The 18,237-nt window shown below is 41.0% G+C and overlaps 1 protein-coding gene across 4 annotated transcripts in view; it reads left to right on the top strand.

The window, feature by feature from the left end:
- The window catches only part of APP (amyloid beta precursor protein), a 378,216-nt gene that overhangs the window by 127,526 nt on the left and 232,453 nt on the right, over nucleotides 1-18,237 (top strand). For all 4 annotated transcript variants that reach the window (XM_006264124.4, XM_019476143.2, XM_019476142.2 and 1 more), the window contains one exon: nucleotides 7,418-7,547. In XM_006264124.4, coding sequence (XP_006264186.2) covers nucleotides 7,418-7,547 — 130 coding nt within the window. The remainder of the gene's footprint in view (nucleotides 1-7,417; nucleotides 7,548-18,237) is intronic.

The following is an 18,237-nucleotide window of genomic DNA, read 5'->3' as shown; positions in this document are numbered from 1 at the left end:
TGAAAAAACTAGAAAATTTTCAGGGGGAAATGTTAAAATGAGCTGTGTTCCTGAAGGATTCTTCAGAGCTCCAGAGAATTACTTTTTCCTGTGTAAAAAAACAGGCATGTATTTGTTCCTGCCTTATATGGCACTGATCCTTGAAATTGGTGGAACAACCAGTAGCAGAGTTAGGTATATGTTCCAAGTGTTTGTGGAATTAGATTCTGTATAGCCAAATAGTATCACGGTTGTATAAGTTAGAGCTAAACTTAACTGGATTGCCATTGCAATACATTCAATGCAGTCTGGAGTAAAAGTTCATTAATTCGGATATATAAAGGCAAACTAAATAATGGACTGATCTTGTTAGTCAGACAATTTATTTTAATTGATAGTCTCATATCTTGATTCATACTTACAGACTTTAAAATATTTTGTCCTTTACTTCCTCGCTTAGCTTTTTTCTGTAGTGCATGTAAGTGCTAATTTTCTGCACAGTGATTTATAAGGTTGAGAATTTAACAGTTAGTCCTCTGTCATAATCTTCTAAAGCTATTTATTTTGATCATCTAGAAGAAACTCAGCAGGGCCACTATAAATAAACAAGCACCTCATTTCCCTATGTCATAGGTATATAGCACATCAGTTCAGAGCAGATAGGATTTTCCGTATCTTACAACTTACAAAATCTAACTTACTGGAGCCACTATTTCTGGTTGTGCACATTAGCATTACTTTTTGAATAACTAGTGAAGTTCAAAGCCTGGTTCTGGTTCTGAAGGTGTCCAAGGCTTTCTTTATGTGAGCTTTCAAAAGGAAATTTATAATTAATGGAAAACAGAACAGAAGGCTCCTTTGTTTTTGTGCTTCTTTGTTGTTAAATGGTATTTGTTGGAAGTAGACAAGTCCTGCTATTTGCTCCAGTAAAAAGATTTCATTTACAGCTCAGAAGGTCATTTCTGGGTGAAATTAGTTTAAAAAAAATCATTTTTTCTTTTTGTCTGGCCTTGTGGGTTGATACCTCCTTTTTTAGGTGTCACTCATTTGAACCTCAGTTCAGAAAAGCATATCACTAGGTGTGTAACTTTAAGCATGTTAAAACTGAGGAGGAATGCTTTTCTTTATCAGGGCCTTGAAGCTTGTATACAATTTTGTGAGTGATAGCTGGTATTTTCTTTATACATGTTCCAGCTAAAGTGCTTCAAACCTTGAAATACAGACATTATTTAAAAAAAAAAAATTACTGTGTGTGTGTGTGTGTGTGTGTGAGTGAGTGAGTGAGAGAGAGAGAGAGAGCGCGAGCGAGCGAGAGAGAGAGAGCTGTGTTAGAAAAAGTGGCAGTGAGAATATTTCAGTTACATTGCATCATATCTTAGGTTTGTCAGCTAAGATAGTGCTGATGGTGGCATCTAATATTACATAATGCGTGGATCTTAATGATGCCATTTAAAATATCCAGTACAGTTTAATCTGAGTGGTAGTCTTGCACTGATCTAAATCCAGTCTAGTGCACACTGTGAATCTATCCCTGTTGTGTGTCAGGACCTAGAGGTCAGGCACAACCCCTGTGTTCATGCTTAACAGTGTTTATAAAATAGTGGATTCACTATGATCATGGAGTCCTAATATCTTTTGGTGCTGCTCTGACAGAGATAAAGGAACATAAGCACAGCCTGTCCATGCACCTGCTTAGAGTGGGGGACTTCAGATTTGGGAGGAAAGAGGCAGATTTTTTACTTCATTCTCAATCCTGGTGTTGTGGTACAAAATCAGTACTTACACTGCAAATGCACCAGGATTTCTTTCCGCAGTTATTAAGCATGTGGATACAGTGAATCTAAAAAAGTGCCATTTATCTTGATTCATCAGCTCTGTAAGTGGTGAACCCTTAGCCTATCTATCTCTTTAGGGAACAGAGGAAAGGAAATGGAACAATATATTATCTTCCAAAGATGGAAAGCTAGGTATAAACTCCACTAGAGTCTTAAATGTCTGGACCATTTCTGTTTGTGTTATTTGATGTAAACAGTGGCCCTGGGTTGAAGGAGAGGGAACCTCCTGCCTTCTCGCACTTCCCTGCAAACCCTACCCCTTTTGACTGTTCAAAGGAATTAAACCAATCTGATATAAAAACAAGAACATTTTGTGTAATGCTTGAAGTTCAAGAGTTCTTCTGTGGAGCCAGTACAGTCATTGATTTTTCTCTCTGCTTCTTTTATGAATAATTATTGAAGCATCATAACTCATATTGTCCACATTGGAGTTGCTTGCTTTTCATGTTCAGGAGTTCAGTGTCTTCTTTTAACCCCAATGTTCAAATGAAGGAGCATGCTGAGGGCAATAGACATACAGCACATTTACTACAGGATAACTTACCCTGGAGTTTATAGTGTATTTTATGAGAAGTGGATACACAAGCTGGCTGCCTGCTCTGTAGGCAGTATTACAGCACATGGCCACTAGTGAGAGAGATGGCTATTTACACTGAACAAATTGTAGCATCATAGAAAATTAGAGTTGGAAAGGACCTCAGGAAGTCATCTAGTCCAACTCCCTGCTCAAAGCAGGACCATCCCCAACTAGATCATCCCAGCCAAGGCTTTGTCTAGCCGGGTCTTAAAAACCTCCCAGGATAGAGATTCCACACCCTCTCTGGGCAACCTGTTCCAGTGCTTTACTGCCCTCCTAGTGAGAGTTTTTCCTAATATCTAACTTAAACTTCTTTTGCTGCAACTGGAGACCACTGCTCCTTGTTCTGTCATCTGCCACCACTGAGAACAGTCTAACTCCATCTTCTTTGTAGCCACTCCTCAGCTAGTTGAAGGCTACTATTAAATCCCCTCTGTTTTCTCTTCCTTAGACTAAGTAAACACAGTTCTCTTAGCCTCTCCTCAGAAGTCATGTGCCCCAGCCCACTAGCCATTCTCATTGCCCTCCTCTGGACACTCCAATTGTGTCTATATCCTTTCTGTAGTGGGGGGCCCAAAACTGAACACAGTACTCCAGATGTGGCCTCACCAGTACTGAATAGAGGGAAATAATCATTTCCCATGACCTGCTGGCAACACTCCTACCAATGCAGCTCAGCATGCCGTTAGCCTTCTTGGCAACAAGGGTACACTGTTGGCTCATATTCACCTTATGGTCCACTGTTACTCCCACGTCCTTTTCTGCAGAGTTGCTGCCCAGCCAGCCAGCCCCCAGTCTGTACTGATGGATATGATTCTTCCATCCTAAGTGCAGGACGTTGCACTTGTCCTTATTGAACTTCATGAGATTTCTTTTGGTCTAATCCTCCAATTTGTTGAGGTCTCTGAATCCTAGCTCTACCCTCCAGCATATCTATTTGTCCCCCCCAGGTTGGTGTCATCCACAGACTTGCTGAGGGCACACCGTCTCATCTTCCAGGTGATTAATGAAGATATTGAATAAAATTGGCCCCAGGACTGACACCTGGGCCACTCCACTAGATACTGGCTGCCAACTAGACATTGAGACACTGATCATTATCCTTTGAGCCTGACGATTCAGCTAGTTTTCTGTCCATCTTACTGTCCAGCATCCAACCTGTACTTCTTAGCTTGCTTGTGAAAATGTTGTGGGAAACCATATGAAAAGCCTTGCTAAAGTCAAGGTATGTCATGTCCACTATTCTCACTGTATCCACAGAGCCAGTCATCTCATCATAGAAGGCAATCAGGTTGTTGCCCTTGGTGAATCCATGCTGACTGTTCCTAATCATCATCTTCTCCTTCAAATGCTTAAAAATGGATTCCTTGATATTTCCAGGGATTGAGGTCAGGCTGATTGGTCTGTAGTTCTCTAGATCCTCCTTCTTCCCTTGTCTTAAAGATGGGCATTATATTTTCTCTTTTCCAATTGTCCAGGACCTCTCCCGATCACCATGAGTTTTCAAAGATAATGGTCAGCGGCTCTGCAATCACATCAGCCAACTCCCACATCAATGTTGAGTACATCATGTCTGGCCCTGTGGACTTGTACACATCCAGCTTTTCTAAATAGTCTCTAATCTGTTGTTTTGCTCCTGGCAAACTACTCATTTCCTCACCAAACTGTGCTGCCAAGTACAGTAGTCTTGAGCTGACCTTGCCTGTTAAGACCAAGGTAAAAAAGGCATTGAGTACTTCAGCCTTTTCTACATCATTTGTCGCTAGGTTGCCTCCCCTGTTCTTTAAGAAGCGCCACACTTTCCCTGATCTTTCACTTGTTGCTGACATCCTTGTAGAAACCCTTCTTGTTACCCTTCATGTCCCTTCCTTTTTGCTACTCCAGTTGTGCTTTGGCCTTCCTGATTTCATCCTTGCATGCCCAGCAACACTATTATACTCCTCCCTAATCATTTGTCCAAGCTTCCACAACAAGCTTCCTTTTTGTGTTTTAGCTCACTGAAGAGTTCTGCGCGGTCTTTTGCCATACTTGCTAATCTTCCTGCACAAATAGCTACTCTGAAATGAAGCGGAGTAGGGAAGCAAACGCATGATCTAGTCCCTAGTAAATCACCCAGGGTAAAATTGCTGCATATTTTCTTGCGTCTTTTTACCTTGGAAGAGAGAGTCTTACACCACATTAAGATTGTTCATTGTGCGTCTCCTTCACTTTTACAGAGTTTATTGTATAATAAGTGGGTCGTGTGTGTGCACCCTAACTATGTAGTAGAAAATCATCCACACTTGCAAGCCTCTTATCTCTTGGTATAGGGACTTGAGAACACAGTGGCAATGGTGTTTGGATGTAAACTTTCATAAATGAAAGTTCAAATGGCTGTGTTTTTGTAGATAATTGCTTATAAGAACAGGATTGGCTTGGTGGTACTGTTCATCATATTTGTGATATAAGTAGCCAGGGTGGTGTTCACTATATTGGATATGGATGTTTGGCTTAGTGTGTTGGTTTTCTAGCTCTGGGGAATTAGGTAACTATTTCATTGCATAATTGGTCATCTTCCATAGGCAAAGTAAAGTAACTGCCCTTGATTTATATGTAACAAGCTATTTACAAGTAATTGTATAATATGTTTTAATCATAGCGTACAGTGTAGCTGTACAATATTTCATTTAGTCTCTTTTGCTGACTATTAGCAGAAAACTGTCTGGTTTCATTAGCTCAAAGCTTATGTTTATGCTGCTTTCCATCCTATGCATACATACTATCCCAAGCCACTTGAATTAAAGTACTGCTAATCAGAGAGAAGAATAAAAAGTGCAAAGATACTACTAGCCATTGCCATTTCAGTGTAAAGCTTTTTAAAATTTATCTTTAGTTTAAAATATATATTGTACTTTTTTTTTAACTGACTTGCACATTTTTTTCACATTTTAAATCCTTTGTGGTGAATGGAGCCTTCTCTTACTGTGGAACTGTGCCTAGCAGAATGGGTTCTTATTCTAAGTGTCTACACAGTACTAGACTACAAATTGTTAAAACTAATTCCCTTTGCTTTGGGAAAGGGAGTATAGGACTTCCACAACAATTGTCTTCCCATTTTTGCCCTTTGGCCTGCTGCTTGACTTGGCTCAATTTCAGTCTAGCTTCCTCTAGCTCCTGGTATATTCTCCTTCGCTAGGCCATTTTTGGTCTTCTGGAGGGTTCCACTGTAGGGCTTGTCTCAGCTCATTAGTATCTGGCCAACACATTTCCATTTTCTTTAACAGGAATTTAGATGATGCCTTGTATTCTTCTTTGAACTTTCTCCCTTACTATTCTTTCTATCCACTTAATCTCTAAAACCTGGTACTGACGTCAGTTCATAAAGCCTTTCAATCCATTATCTTTAAGTAAGCCAGCATTGTATTTGTGTTAGAGGTCTGGTGTTTGACTTTCACGCTAGTTTCAAGAGAGTAAACGCTTAATAAGAGTATGTAATAGACATTTCGTCTAGACTACTGGTTCTTGACCAGGGTACCAGGGCACCCTGGGGTGCCATGAGATCCTTCTAAAGGCGCTGCTCATGTTTGGTGGGCAAACACATACACAAGACGAATGCAGAATTTTCAAATAGGGATCCATAGTGTTAAAAATTTCTGACCTATTGTAGAGCACTTGCAACAGAAGAATTGCTGTATTATTTTTCCATAGTCAAAAATAAGTGAAAACTAAGAGCTGGCATTTTCTGAGAAGTGCCTTGAGTCTTATGAGAAGTTCCGTAGTTTCACAGTGTCTAGGGTCAGAAGGAGAAACTATGAAACTGTGTGTTAGAAGAGTCTCAGTTCTGATTTAGAACCATTAAAACTCCATGCTTCCGACAAAGGGGGTTCCTTGTTCTTTGCCTTTGTCTTAAGGTGAATTCTGTTTCACAATATTGAGTTTCCAGTTGCTGAAAAACACAAACAAGTAGTCCTTTATCATAAACAGAATTCTAAGGCCTAAGAACTGTATGTTCTTGTAAGTGTCTTCATACACAACACTTAGAGTGTGTTGGAAATTGGTTGGTATGGTTGCAAATAAAAGTAAAGGGAAATAAGTATCATGATGAGCTCCATGTTAGGACTGTTTTAACAGATAATTTTTTGAAAACAGCATGAGAGATGAGCTCTTGCCTCTCTCCAGAGAAAGGGATAGAGAAACTGATGGTTACTGTGAGGTTAGTGAACTGTGCCAGACAGGTTGTTAACAGCTAAGAATTGATCTCTGACAGAGGAGAGCATGGCCAAAACTGATAACAAGAAAGATGTTGAGGGTCAGGGAGTGAGGAAGGTGGTATGTGGATGGAAGAAGAGATGAAATCACAGCTATGGGTGAATTGAAATTATGAATGGCAGTAACTTTGCAGTTTCTTTCAGGGATTATCACATGGTTGTGAGTACATGTAGCATTTGAAATAGATGAGTGATTTTAAGCAAGTCAGAAATATGGGCAAGTGGTTCAGCAAATCATTAGGGTGAGAGACGATGTGGACTGTAAAGGGCAATTCAGATCTGACGTTCTTAATGCAAAAAGTGGCGAGGGAAAGGGATGCTCTGAGTGTAGGATAACTTCACTGAAAAAGATGAAGGACTGATCTGAGTTCTTCATTAAGGTTGCTAAACTGGATGCATTAGACTGTTAAAGTAGCAGTTCCTTTTGGTGGTGTTCATCTGCAAGGGTAACAAGGGAATGATGCATTTAATTCATGCGTAGATAGAGTCAAGAGAGGCATTTAAAGTCTTAATGAAAAGGAAAAGCCAGCTGTCTCCAGTTTAGCAGATAGATAAATTTGCTTTTTAATAATACCTGGTTCCTTCTTAGATGAATGGATACAGTGAAAATTCATAACATGAAATATTACAAAGTAAAGGTGGCTGTGTAGTATACAACAAAAGGGGAAGGCATGCATATGAACATCACTGGTGCCTATTACAAATACCTGTAATAATATTAAATGGCCCAGTAAGTGTGCCTTAAATTGCATTTGTTCTCTTTGTATTTTGAATATTAGGTTTATCCTGAACTGCAAATTACCAATGTGGTTGAAGCCAACCAGCCTGTGACAATCCAGAACTGGTGCAAAAGGGGACGGAAGCAGTGCAAGAGTCAGCCTCATATTGTGGTTCCCTACAGGTGCTTGGGTGAGTGATCTCCATTTTTCCATCTGCAATTCTTTTTTCTCTCCATGATTTATTTAAAGCTGTCTCTTTCCTTAGATAAGGGTTGAGAGTGTATTTTCTCAGGAAGGGTCAGCTTTTACCGTGGGTTCGTTCTCCTTTTTGTGTGCAAGTGGAATGCCTCCATATTATAAACAGTTTGGTGTTATCAGACATTGGTGAACATTAAGCTTTTTTTCTTTTGCTTCAGGCTTTGTATTTTCTGTATTTTTCTTACTAGTTTTGGCTCTACAGAAGTGAAACACCTAAATTCAGTGAATTCCAATTTCAAATAAATTCAGCTACCTGGCAGTGTTGAGGGTTGTGGATGGTTCTGTTGTGGTCTGTATGGTTCAGATTAAAAATACTTTAATGTCTCAGTTGAAAGCTACTTGAATTCAAGATTTTTTTTTTTTTTATAGCACACAGGAGACTGTAAAATGCAAGAAATATTTTTTATAAATAAGATTGGGGTATGATTGGAAAGGTCTTGATACAAATGTTACTTGCATGAGACTTTGCTGACAGAAGATCATTGTGCTAAGAAACATCTTGGCTATAAAAAAAACAAAAACTGAAGATTAGTATTTAATGGCTTGTTCCAAAAATTAGTGGTGTCTAGGGAGCACAGGGATTTTATTGTTCTCCATGTTGGGCACTGATTATTGTACAATTTTTAAGATGTGCTAGGGAAAGTAGCACTCCAAGAATGACTAGCATTCAAAAACATCTAAAAACATTTTGAATAGATTACCTCCTTGGGAGAAAGAAATGTCTAGAGGGCATAGACTCTTGATAGTGTGTCCTGTTTTTCAGCAAGTGTCCCATAGTACAGATGAAAACATAAACAAGATTAAGGGCCTGTAAAATGGGCACTTGTAGACTAAGATGAGCATCTTATTATAGAATCATAAAACTCATAGATGGAAAAGTGCTGCTGGGTCAGCCAGTAGCAGAAGAATTTATTTGATCAAATTTCATGTAAGTGCACTTGCTTTAATTCAAAAAATATGTTAGTGGAGAAGCAGGATAGCAGAGCTGTAAAACCATCTTTTATTATTTATTGTATTGCCATAGCAACTGAAGTCTCTGCTCATGATTTGGGACTTGTTGAAGTAAGGGCTATACAATTACATAAGAAGAATTGTTTGCTGCCTTGGATAGTTTATAATCTAATTTTAAAGTGGCATACAATGCCAGCTCAAGAACAAATGGGTATAAATTAGCTGTTAATAAATTTAGTCTGGAAATAAGAGTTTATCTAATCAATGCGGAAGTTTTGACCTCTTAACTCCTATATGATTTATGAAAGGGTTTATATGAAAAGGTTGTCTTTGATAGCAAGATCTACTCTGGATGATCCAGAATATCCTTTCAGTTTCACTTTCCTATGAAAAATTAGCCAGAAGGGACTTGGGTGTCCAGCTCTCTCATAAGGTACATTAGAGTAGGACACGGGATTACATTTTTCAAGGTATTAAAACACTTAACTCTTAGTAAAATCTGGTCCTTAATCTATTATTCCGTATCTTTGATAGCTGCTCCCTCCCCCCACCCCTTCATTATATTTGCATCCAAATAGAACAGGGGTGGGCAAAATACAGCCTGTGGGCTGGATCTGGCCTGCCAGGCAATATTATCCAGCCTGCGGGTGCCCATCAACTAATAGTACCTTGCTCAGCCCATGTGCCTCGCTCCCATGCTGGTGTGCGGAAGGGCCTGGCCCAGCCAGCGCACAGCTTCCAGGTGGGGCTGCTGCTGCCACTGCTGCAGCTGCCTGGGGACCTGCTCAGCTTCCTTGGTGTCCCACTCACTCCAGGCACCAGGTTGAGAAGCAGAGGGAGGGAGAGGAGGAGCTTCACCTGGGTGGGAGTGTGGAGCATGGGGCAAGGACTGGTGGTAGTGCTGAGTCTGCACCCAGAGGGGTGGTGGGAGCATGAAGGTTGGGTTGAGCTTCGACAGCTCACCAAAAGACATGCGTCTCTCCAGCTGAAATAATGACCTGTTTGTGAATTAGACTATATGAAATGCCATGGCATATAGGTAACATAAGGCCTCTGAATGATATTAAAATGATGCTGTGATTGAGACCAGGGGAATTTTATGTTACATCTCAAACATTTGTGCTTCCTCCCATGCCAGATGTACATGGCAGGAGGCTCAATGTTTAGAATGGGGCATAATATTTTTCTGGTCCCAGTCACAGCAGTGCTGAGCTGCCTTCAGCCTGATTAGGTTCATTTGAGACCCAGAAGTATTGGGGCCAGGTATGACAATTAGCTGCTTGTCAAACTCAGCCTTGACCATCCGGAGTCCAGTTCAAGACCCAGAGCTGTTGGGGCAGGTATGACAAACATCTAATTATTAGCCTGCCCTTGGGTAATCCGGCTTCATGCTTGGCTTCTAGAAGTCCCAGGGTACCGGGACCCTGGATTCATGGACCCCTCTCCAATTCCAGTGTCCCCGTGCCCTGAGACATGATTTATTCATGCTGACCTTTTGTTTATAATAATGCAGTTGGCGGATCTCTTCCCTTTCAGCCATTATATTAAAAAAGTTTGTAATTTTGGTTGGTTGGTTTTTAAACCCCATAGTCTGAGAGAATTACCTTGTGATTTGTTACAGTCTTGTCCTCCCACAGATTCAGAGTAGTTGAAATTTAAAAATAAATAGGCTTGATCCATATTTTTTTTCTTTTTTCTTTTTAGAAATGCCATTATAAGAAAAATACTTTAGAATGTTAATAGGTTGAAACCAGTGGGGCTTTAGAGAGACTTCTGAAAACAGTGCTGATGTTCTGGCTCTTTGAGAATCAAATATAGGAGCCCCACGAAAGCCACAGGGGAACGTTGCACAGGGATCTTGCCTTCAGAGAGCTCCTTGAAGAGCCAGGGCCCTTAATTGAGAGAGCTTTACTTTGGAAGTTTTAAATGCTTCTGCTCTAAGGACTTTTGGGAAATGATAGGGAGGCAGTCCTAACTTGCTAAAGGTTTCTAAAAGAACCATTGTATAGGCTTTCTAATTATATTTTCCATATAAGAAATAGATTCAGTCTACTGAACAAGCCCATAGTTGCTTCTGGCTTGGCATACATGTTACCAAATGGGCGAGAGACAGGAATATGTCTGCTTCCATGCCAAGACATGTTCACAGTCTATTGGCATGCCTTTAGCCAAGACTTTTTGGGACTTGAGAATGGAGTAGATCATTTTAGCTCTCTTATGAAACTCTTCGTTATGCTAAATGGCAGTTGTGGAGGCTGCTTGTAGCAAAGCAGTCTAGTAATATTGATCAAATTTATTAGATTACATAGCTCCTATTTTCTTTTTCTTCAGCTGATGTGACTAAAGCATGTAATCAATATAAAATGGAAATAATGCTAAATCAAAGCCCATTATCTAAGAGAGAGCCTCTTGCTCACCCTGTGACTATTGAAATGTTCTTTGAAGAAAATAAGAGACTTTAACTTAATGAACAAAAAATATCCATTTTGCTTGCTTGCTTGCTTATGTAAATCAGTGTCTGGGTGTTAGGTCCAACAGTATTTTAAAAATCACTGACTTCATATAAATGATCTCATTCAGTACATCTGATTTAATGATGTGTCTAGTTCATGGACACATGGAATTATTTTCAGGATTTCCGTTTGCTGAGAGAGGCAAGTTTTTTATGAAACGGAAAATTGTCAAGGAGCAGTGAGTGAGTTTTTGCTGCCTTATGAGAACACTTGTCTTATCAAAACATTTTCTTTTATTACCTTCCCATTGTTGGAAAGTGGCTTGTTTCAGAGCCTGTTGATTATTATGGTTCAAAGCTTCTTTTCTTGCATCACACACAAAATATGGATTTATATTTACCTAACAGGAAAGCTAGTCAGATTTTAGACGGCTTTTGAATAATGCCATGGCTGCTTTAGTTTCTTTATTACATAAATAGTATCCATTATGCATCTTTTGGAGATTAAAGGGTTGTATTATGCTGCTTAAGAGGAAGAAATGTAGTGCTTCAATGGCATAGTTATGAGATATAATGCTTCTATGGAGTTCAGAGAAGAATAGTGAGTCATAGGTGAGCATAGTCTGTGTCTCTTACCATCTGCCTGTCATTGTGTGCTGATACACACACATTGCGCCCCTCAAATGTTGTTAAGAGGGAGGCATAATGATCAGGTAGTCTGACATCCCTCAGCACAAAGCTGTGGCATCAGTTCAAGTTTTTGGGGCTTTTTTGTTTTGAGCCAGAGCATACGTTATCGTCTTAGAAGGATATCAAGAATATAGTGTTGGCTCCCTTAAAGTCAGTGGCCTTGCGAGTACCAGGGGGAAAAAAAATCACCCTGAATTTTCTCCACCTTGGAGCAGTGAGAACTGCAAATAATATTGTCTGGCTTTCTCCCTTGCACCTTCTCTTGCAGACAGATTGTTTAAATTATGACTGCCTTTTGTATTTCTCTGCTGAGTGAAACAAGGTAGCATCCTTTTTACCTTCTCTGCAGGGGAGCCTGCATATTGTCAAATATCAAATCCTTGGATAAAAATGAGCCCATTCTATTTAAAGAATAGAGATGAAATTTTATTTACCATTAACAAAGTCTACTGCAGTGGCCACTGGTTATGTACCATAGCTTTGAAAAGAATGAGAATTACTAAAGGCCAAATAATATTAAAGGCACATTTTTGTCTTTGTCACATAATTTTTCCCTGTTAAAATTTTTAATCAGAAAACTTAGACCATTATATATTTTTGAATGAATTTTTACACTGCAAGCTGTTAAATTTAGATGCCATATTCAAATAGTATTTGAAATACCAATCTGTATACTTAGAATATTGTTGGTTTGTGATAAAGTCAAAATACATATTTTACTCAGTGGCTTGTAAAAATGTAAATTAGATTATGCTGCTCCATAGTGGAAATTTGGAATGACTTAAAGAAGAATAACTTAAGTTTTTTGGTTCTAGTTTTCTAAACAAATTGCTTTGGTTGAAAATATTTATTAACTTGCTGTGTTTGTTCTTGTAATGTTTCTTAAAGCATCTATTCACTTGAGGTGACATAAAATTCATGATCTTTTTACTAAAGATTTTCTGTACATGCTAGAAATCTGTAGTTAAATATTTTATACCAATCATATGCCTGGAATAAAGCATTTAAGTATACATGGGCACAACTGACTGAACTGCTGTAGTTTATCTAGTAATCTGAACTTTTAAAAGTACACAAACATAAATTACCCTTTTCTTATGTTCATTGATCATATTTCCATTAATTTTACTATATTACATCTTAATACCTTTTCCAGCTCCTATATCCACATTGTACATGTGGTCACTTGCACAGAGAGACCTTTTTCCAAAAAAATAGATGAACTTTATATTGGGCTTTTCTGTGTACTGCTTGATTAATCAGACAAGATTGAATAATTGTCTCGGTTTTCATGCCGCTCGTCTTTTAGTTCTCTGATTCTCACTTGTTTCAGTCTCTACTCTGCCATATGATTAATGTAGACAAGCCATGAGTAATACTGTTTTTCTTAAATAAAGTATCACAGAGCTTCACTCTACACAATTGCACAGTGCTTAGGTTTCCTTACAGTATTAGCTGATGGTAAAGAGAGAAGTGGAGAAAGAGACAGTGACCTAAATATTTTAGTATGTAGATAAAAGGTAAAAATGTCCCAGATACAGGGAAAATTGCAACTATTCATTAGAGTAGCTCTGAGGGAGGGGCCCTTTCACCTGATCTATTGGTTTCCTAAGGAGGCAGTATCCCTGTTTAACCTTGATAGCTTTAAGTTACTGGTAGGTAAATTGGCAATAGTTCTGCCCAAATGGACTGTTTTCATGCAGTGATCAAGCACTGGAGATGATGAGGGCTCCCTAATGTCACAGTCCCTGGTAGAGCTGCAGAAAAGTCTCTTGAAGCTATTTTTCATTTTGTAAATGCTTAAAATTTGTAGGCTTGTGCATCTTCATGAGATTCATGATTTATACTGTCAATTCAGCATTGACTGACTCATTGAATCTCCAGCATTTTGCACCCAATTTCCTCCTCCTTTTTATCATTTCTATTGAATCAATTGCAGCAAACATTTCAGGCTTAAATGATAGTGGCTGGATTCAAATTGCTTCCCAAGGGACCTGCACTTGGGGACTGCAGTGGCTAAATATTAGACTCCTCTCTTAGGAAGTCTGTTCAGTTTGACCAGTTTAGACACGTAAATTCCTATACAGTCAATGGAGACGCTTCAGAGGCACCTGAGGGTGATTCAGGATCTAGGCACTTTATAGAAAGTGGTAGGCACTTCCAAGAGGATTTTAAAAAGCCCTACAGGAAGCTGTACTGGAGCCCTCTGGGCCCCCTCCCTGCAGACCTGTCAGCCTCTCCTGGACCCCTGGTTCCTAGTTCTTGGTACCAGTGAACATCTTCAGAAGCAGGACCTGATCTATGATCATGCAGCTTAAAGCAAGCCACATAATCATAGATCGGGTCTCAGGAATATCTACAGAAGACATCTCCCTTCACACTCGCCATTTTTAGCTCAGTTCATTGGCATTAAATGTTTCTCCACATACTTTTGAGGTTCCAGTTCCTTTTTGCAACCAGTTGTAATTGTGATACGGAAATTAAGCCCTTCTGAGCATGTGAAGAGGTTGAAATGTAAACACCTAGGGAAGTTTGTCATCTATAGTGGAATCACCTGCTGAAATCAGGCAACTCATGAATTTTGTGGTTGCTGGCACAGAGCCCATTTAAATTGCTCTACCTAAGTCCCATTTACTTGCTAAGAGAACTGGTTTAGATGTGCCCTAAAGACATGAATATAAGACTTCAGTTCAGCAGAAATGTGCCAAAGTGTTTTGAATGTGAATGGCCTTTAAGTATAGATTGAATCCTATGCGCTTACAAAAGTGCTTTACCGAATTGGGGCCCAAGTTCCTATCTAGCCTCTGTCGGAGTCCATACATATGTCATGGTCATAAGCAGTCAATAAATTATGATTAACTACTTAAACATAACAATAGAAAAGTCCATTTTTCATAATGAAAACACAAAGGTATCAAAACATATATTCATTTATAGTCAATGTATATTGGCTATAACTGCATATTATATAAGCATGAGGTAGGTATACTTTTGATATTGGGTCATCTGGCATCTCTAATAAAGTTTTATATCAAGAAAATTATTGAAAACAATTTAAAATACAGAAATTACTCAGCTTGCCTACAATAGCTATGCATATCTACTCTAGGCTTGAAACTATTCCTTCCATGTAAATATGGGAAATTGGGTATTTTCTATATTTCTGGCATTTCCGTTCAAAAGGGAAGCTGAAATTTAAGCATAGCATCTCTGTGCTCCAAAAAGACTCTATTATAAGTATTCATGGATATATAGGAATACAATTAATAATTTCCTGAACTGTAATAGAGTATATTAATATGACTTGCCTAAGTTCAAGTTGTTGATAGTGTTTGTCAGAACCTCATTATTCAAAGCTGTGACTAAATAAATTACTTCTGCTTTTTGTAGGGCTGACGGTGATGAGATCTTCCAGTACCTCAGAATAAATTTCATAGGAGCTATGATTGGGATGTTGGATGGTTGTATGTGTTCTTGCTTTTCTGTTGCACTTGTTCTTATAAATATTAATTATATTAAAATGTGTAAAATGAAATTTTCATTAAAAAACTAAGGGACTATGGCGCTGACACTTACACAGTCAAATGGGTCACTGACTGGCTGGAGAGCTGCACCTAAAGAGTGGTGGTCGATGGGTCCTATTCACCCTGGAGGGATGTGGGCAGTGGGGTTCCGCAGGGCTCTGTCCGCGGTCCTACACTGTTCAACATCTTCATCAGAGACTTGGACAAGGGGGTAAAAAGCACCCTGTTCAAATTCGCAGATGACACTAAGATGTGGGGAGAAGTGGGCACACTGAAAGGGAGGAATAGGCTGCAGTCGGACCGAGACAGGTTACAGGGGTGGGCGGATAAGAACAGGATGGGTTTCAACACTGACAAGTGCAAGATACTGCACCTGGGGGAGAAGAACCAGCAGCATATCTACAGGCTGGGGAACTCCCTTCTTGTGCAGAGGCAGAAAAGGATCTTGGAGTCATTATTGATGCCAAAATGAACATGGGCCAACAGTGTAGGGACGCGGTCAGGAAGGCTAACCACACCTTGTCATACATCCACAGATGTATCTCAAGCAGATTCAAGGAGGTGATCCTCCCCCTCTATGTGACACTGGTCAGGCTGCAGTTGGAGTACTGAATCCAGTTCTGGGTGCCGCATTTCAGGAGGGATGTGGACAACATGGAGAGGGTCCAGAGGAGGGCCACTCGCATGATCAGGGGGCAGCAGGGCAGGCCCTCTGAGGAGAGGCTAAGGAACCTAAACCTGTTCAGCCTCCACAAGAGAAGGCTGAGGGGGGATCTAGTGGCTGTTTACAAACTAGTCAGAGGGGACCAGCAGGCATTGGGGGAGTCCCTGTTCCCCTGAGCACTACCAGAAGTAACAAGAAATAACGGTCATAAGCTGGCAGAGGGTAGATTCAGACTAGACATCAGGAGGCACTACTTCCCTGTCAGGGCAGCTAGGATCTGAAACCAACTTCCAAGAGAAGTTGTGCTGGCTTCTACCCTGGGGGTCTTTAAAAAGAGGCTAGATAAACACCTTGCCAGGGTTGTTTGACCCCAGTAATCTTTCCTGCCATGGCAGGCAGTCGGACTTGATGATCTGCTCAGGTCCCTTCCGACCCTACCAACTATGAAACTATGACTTAGTTAGAAAATCCAAGTACTCAAAAATGGGAAGCATGTAAAAATTAAGACTGCCTATGTAACCGTGATTTGGTTTCATAGTGCTCTATAGGTTCCCTGCTTTTATTTGGAGAACAGAACAGGCACTGCTCACTTATGGAGCAGCCCTTCAGAATTTTTTGTTAATTTTATATGTATGTCGCATAGATATCTGTGCCTTTCTTGCCATGGGGTGCATCCAGACAGACCTGCACACGCTTCTTTAAGCATCTCAAACCCCTTTGAGATACTTCAAGAGGCACATTCAGGAACAAGAAAATGTTCCCTGTGCAGCAAGTTTGCAGTATTGGGAGAAAAAATTAGACCCCTGGATATCCAGGGGTCAAAAGAACCCACACAGAAAAAAAAGCAGGGCAGGGCAGACAGTGCCCTGAGGCAACCAGAGGCTGAGTCCTCCATAGAGATGCTCTGGTTGGCAGAGTATCTCTATGGTTAGCCCTTGCCCTGGTGCTGAAGCGTGCCAGCAGCAGGGGGTGGCAGGGGGGTAGCCATCCGGGGGGCTGTAGGAGCTGGCAGGGGATGGGGCCAGGTGGGACAGCAATGGGAGGGGCTGGGGAAGCAAGCAGAGGTAGGGTGGGGCAGGGCATGTGGGCCCTGCAGGAGCAGGTAAGGCCCTGAGCGGGGGCTGTAGTACCTGTTAGGGGGCCATAGCCCCTGAGGGGGGTAGCAAATATATATGTTCATGAAACATGCATTTAGAGTTCACTTTATTATTATGACAGAGACACTGGTAATCTTCCAAATGGCTTTAACACTCTAGATATATTAATAAAACTTTGCCCAACTGATCGCGCTTGCTCGCTCTCTCTCTCACTCTCTCTCTCTTTATAGTGGTCTTTTGTTTTAAATGTGGAGGAACATGGATTTGGGGGTATTTTACAGAGTGACTTTGGGATTTTTTTTATCAGGGATTTTTTAGTTTTCCAATAGAGATCACCAGAATTCCTGCTAGGGAAGCCAGTGGCAGGACCCTGCCTGCTCAGAAACGGCCCCTTGGGCCCAGCTGGCTGCTGGCTGCAGTTGGTGCCAGGAGGACATGCTTTGACAGTTCAAAGCAGGCCACCACACCTGGAACATCCTCTGGGTGATAGCTGCCCAGATGGCTGGGCAGGGGGGTGCACACACTGCAGTAGTGCCACACAAAGGCCAACTCTGCAGCCACAGCCCACTGGCAGCTGGCCCAGCAGGGCAGATGCCTCTACTGGCTCTGCAGTCCACATCCAGGTCTGGCAAGTGTGCAGCAGGTCACAGCCAGGCAGCAGCCCCCACTGCCAGACTGCTGCAGTGGGTAAAGGGTGAAGGGAACTCAGGGCTGCTTCAGCAGTCCAGCTGGCACAAGGAGTAGTGTCCCCAGGTACCAATTGACTGGGGCCCAGAAGCTCCTGAGAGCGAGTAGCCCTGAGCTGCTTGCCAGGGCAGCTTTTTATACTGCTGGGGCTGGGACAGGGCAGCTTTTTATACTGATGGGAACAGCACAGGTGCTGGTCCTGGGCTCTTGCTCCCCCTGGCTGCAGATCCAGGAGGAACCAGGCAGGGTTATTTTGCCCCAAGTAACACAATTTGCTCCACAACAAAGCGCATGTCCGAGCACGTGCACTGGGGCAAAAAGCCCCAATTCAGATTTGTACCGCTTGTATTTGAGCTGCTGCAAGCGTATGTACTTGCATGTGTGGAAACCCATGGCGGGTAACTGGTAGAAGTGAAAGGTTTCATCTTCTATGGGGGATCAATGTTAGCAGGTTATGGGACCTTTGGCTCTCAGGCGGTTCTTAGTTCCAATGTCTTTCTTTGTACTTTTGTCCAGCCCATCCTGGCTCCTCCTCAGACTTGTCTTTTGCTATTTTC

This window comes from Alligator mississippiensis, chromosome 1 (genome assembly GCF_030867095.1).
Source record: "Alligator mississippiensis isolate rAllMis1 chromosome 1, rAllMis1, whole genome shotgun sequence".
Taxonomy (NCBI): Eukaryota; Metazoa; Chordata; order Crocodylia; family Alligatoridae; genus Alligator; species Alligator mississippiensis.
This window is presented reverse-complemented; position numbering and strand designations above follow the sequence as displayed.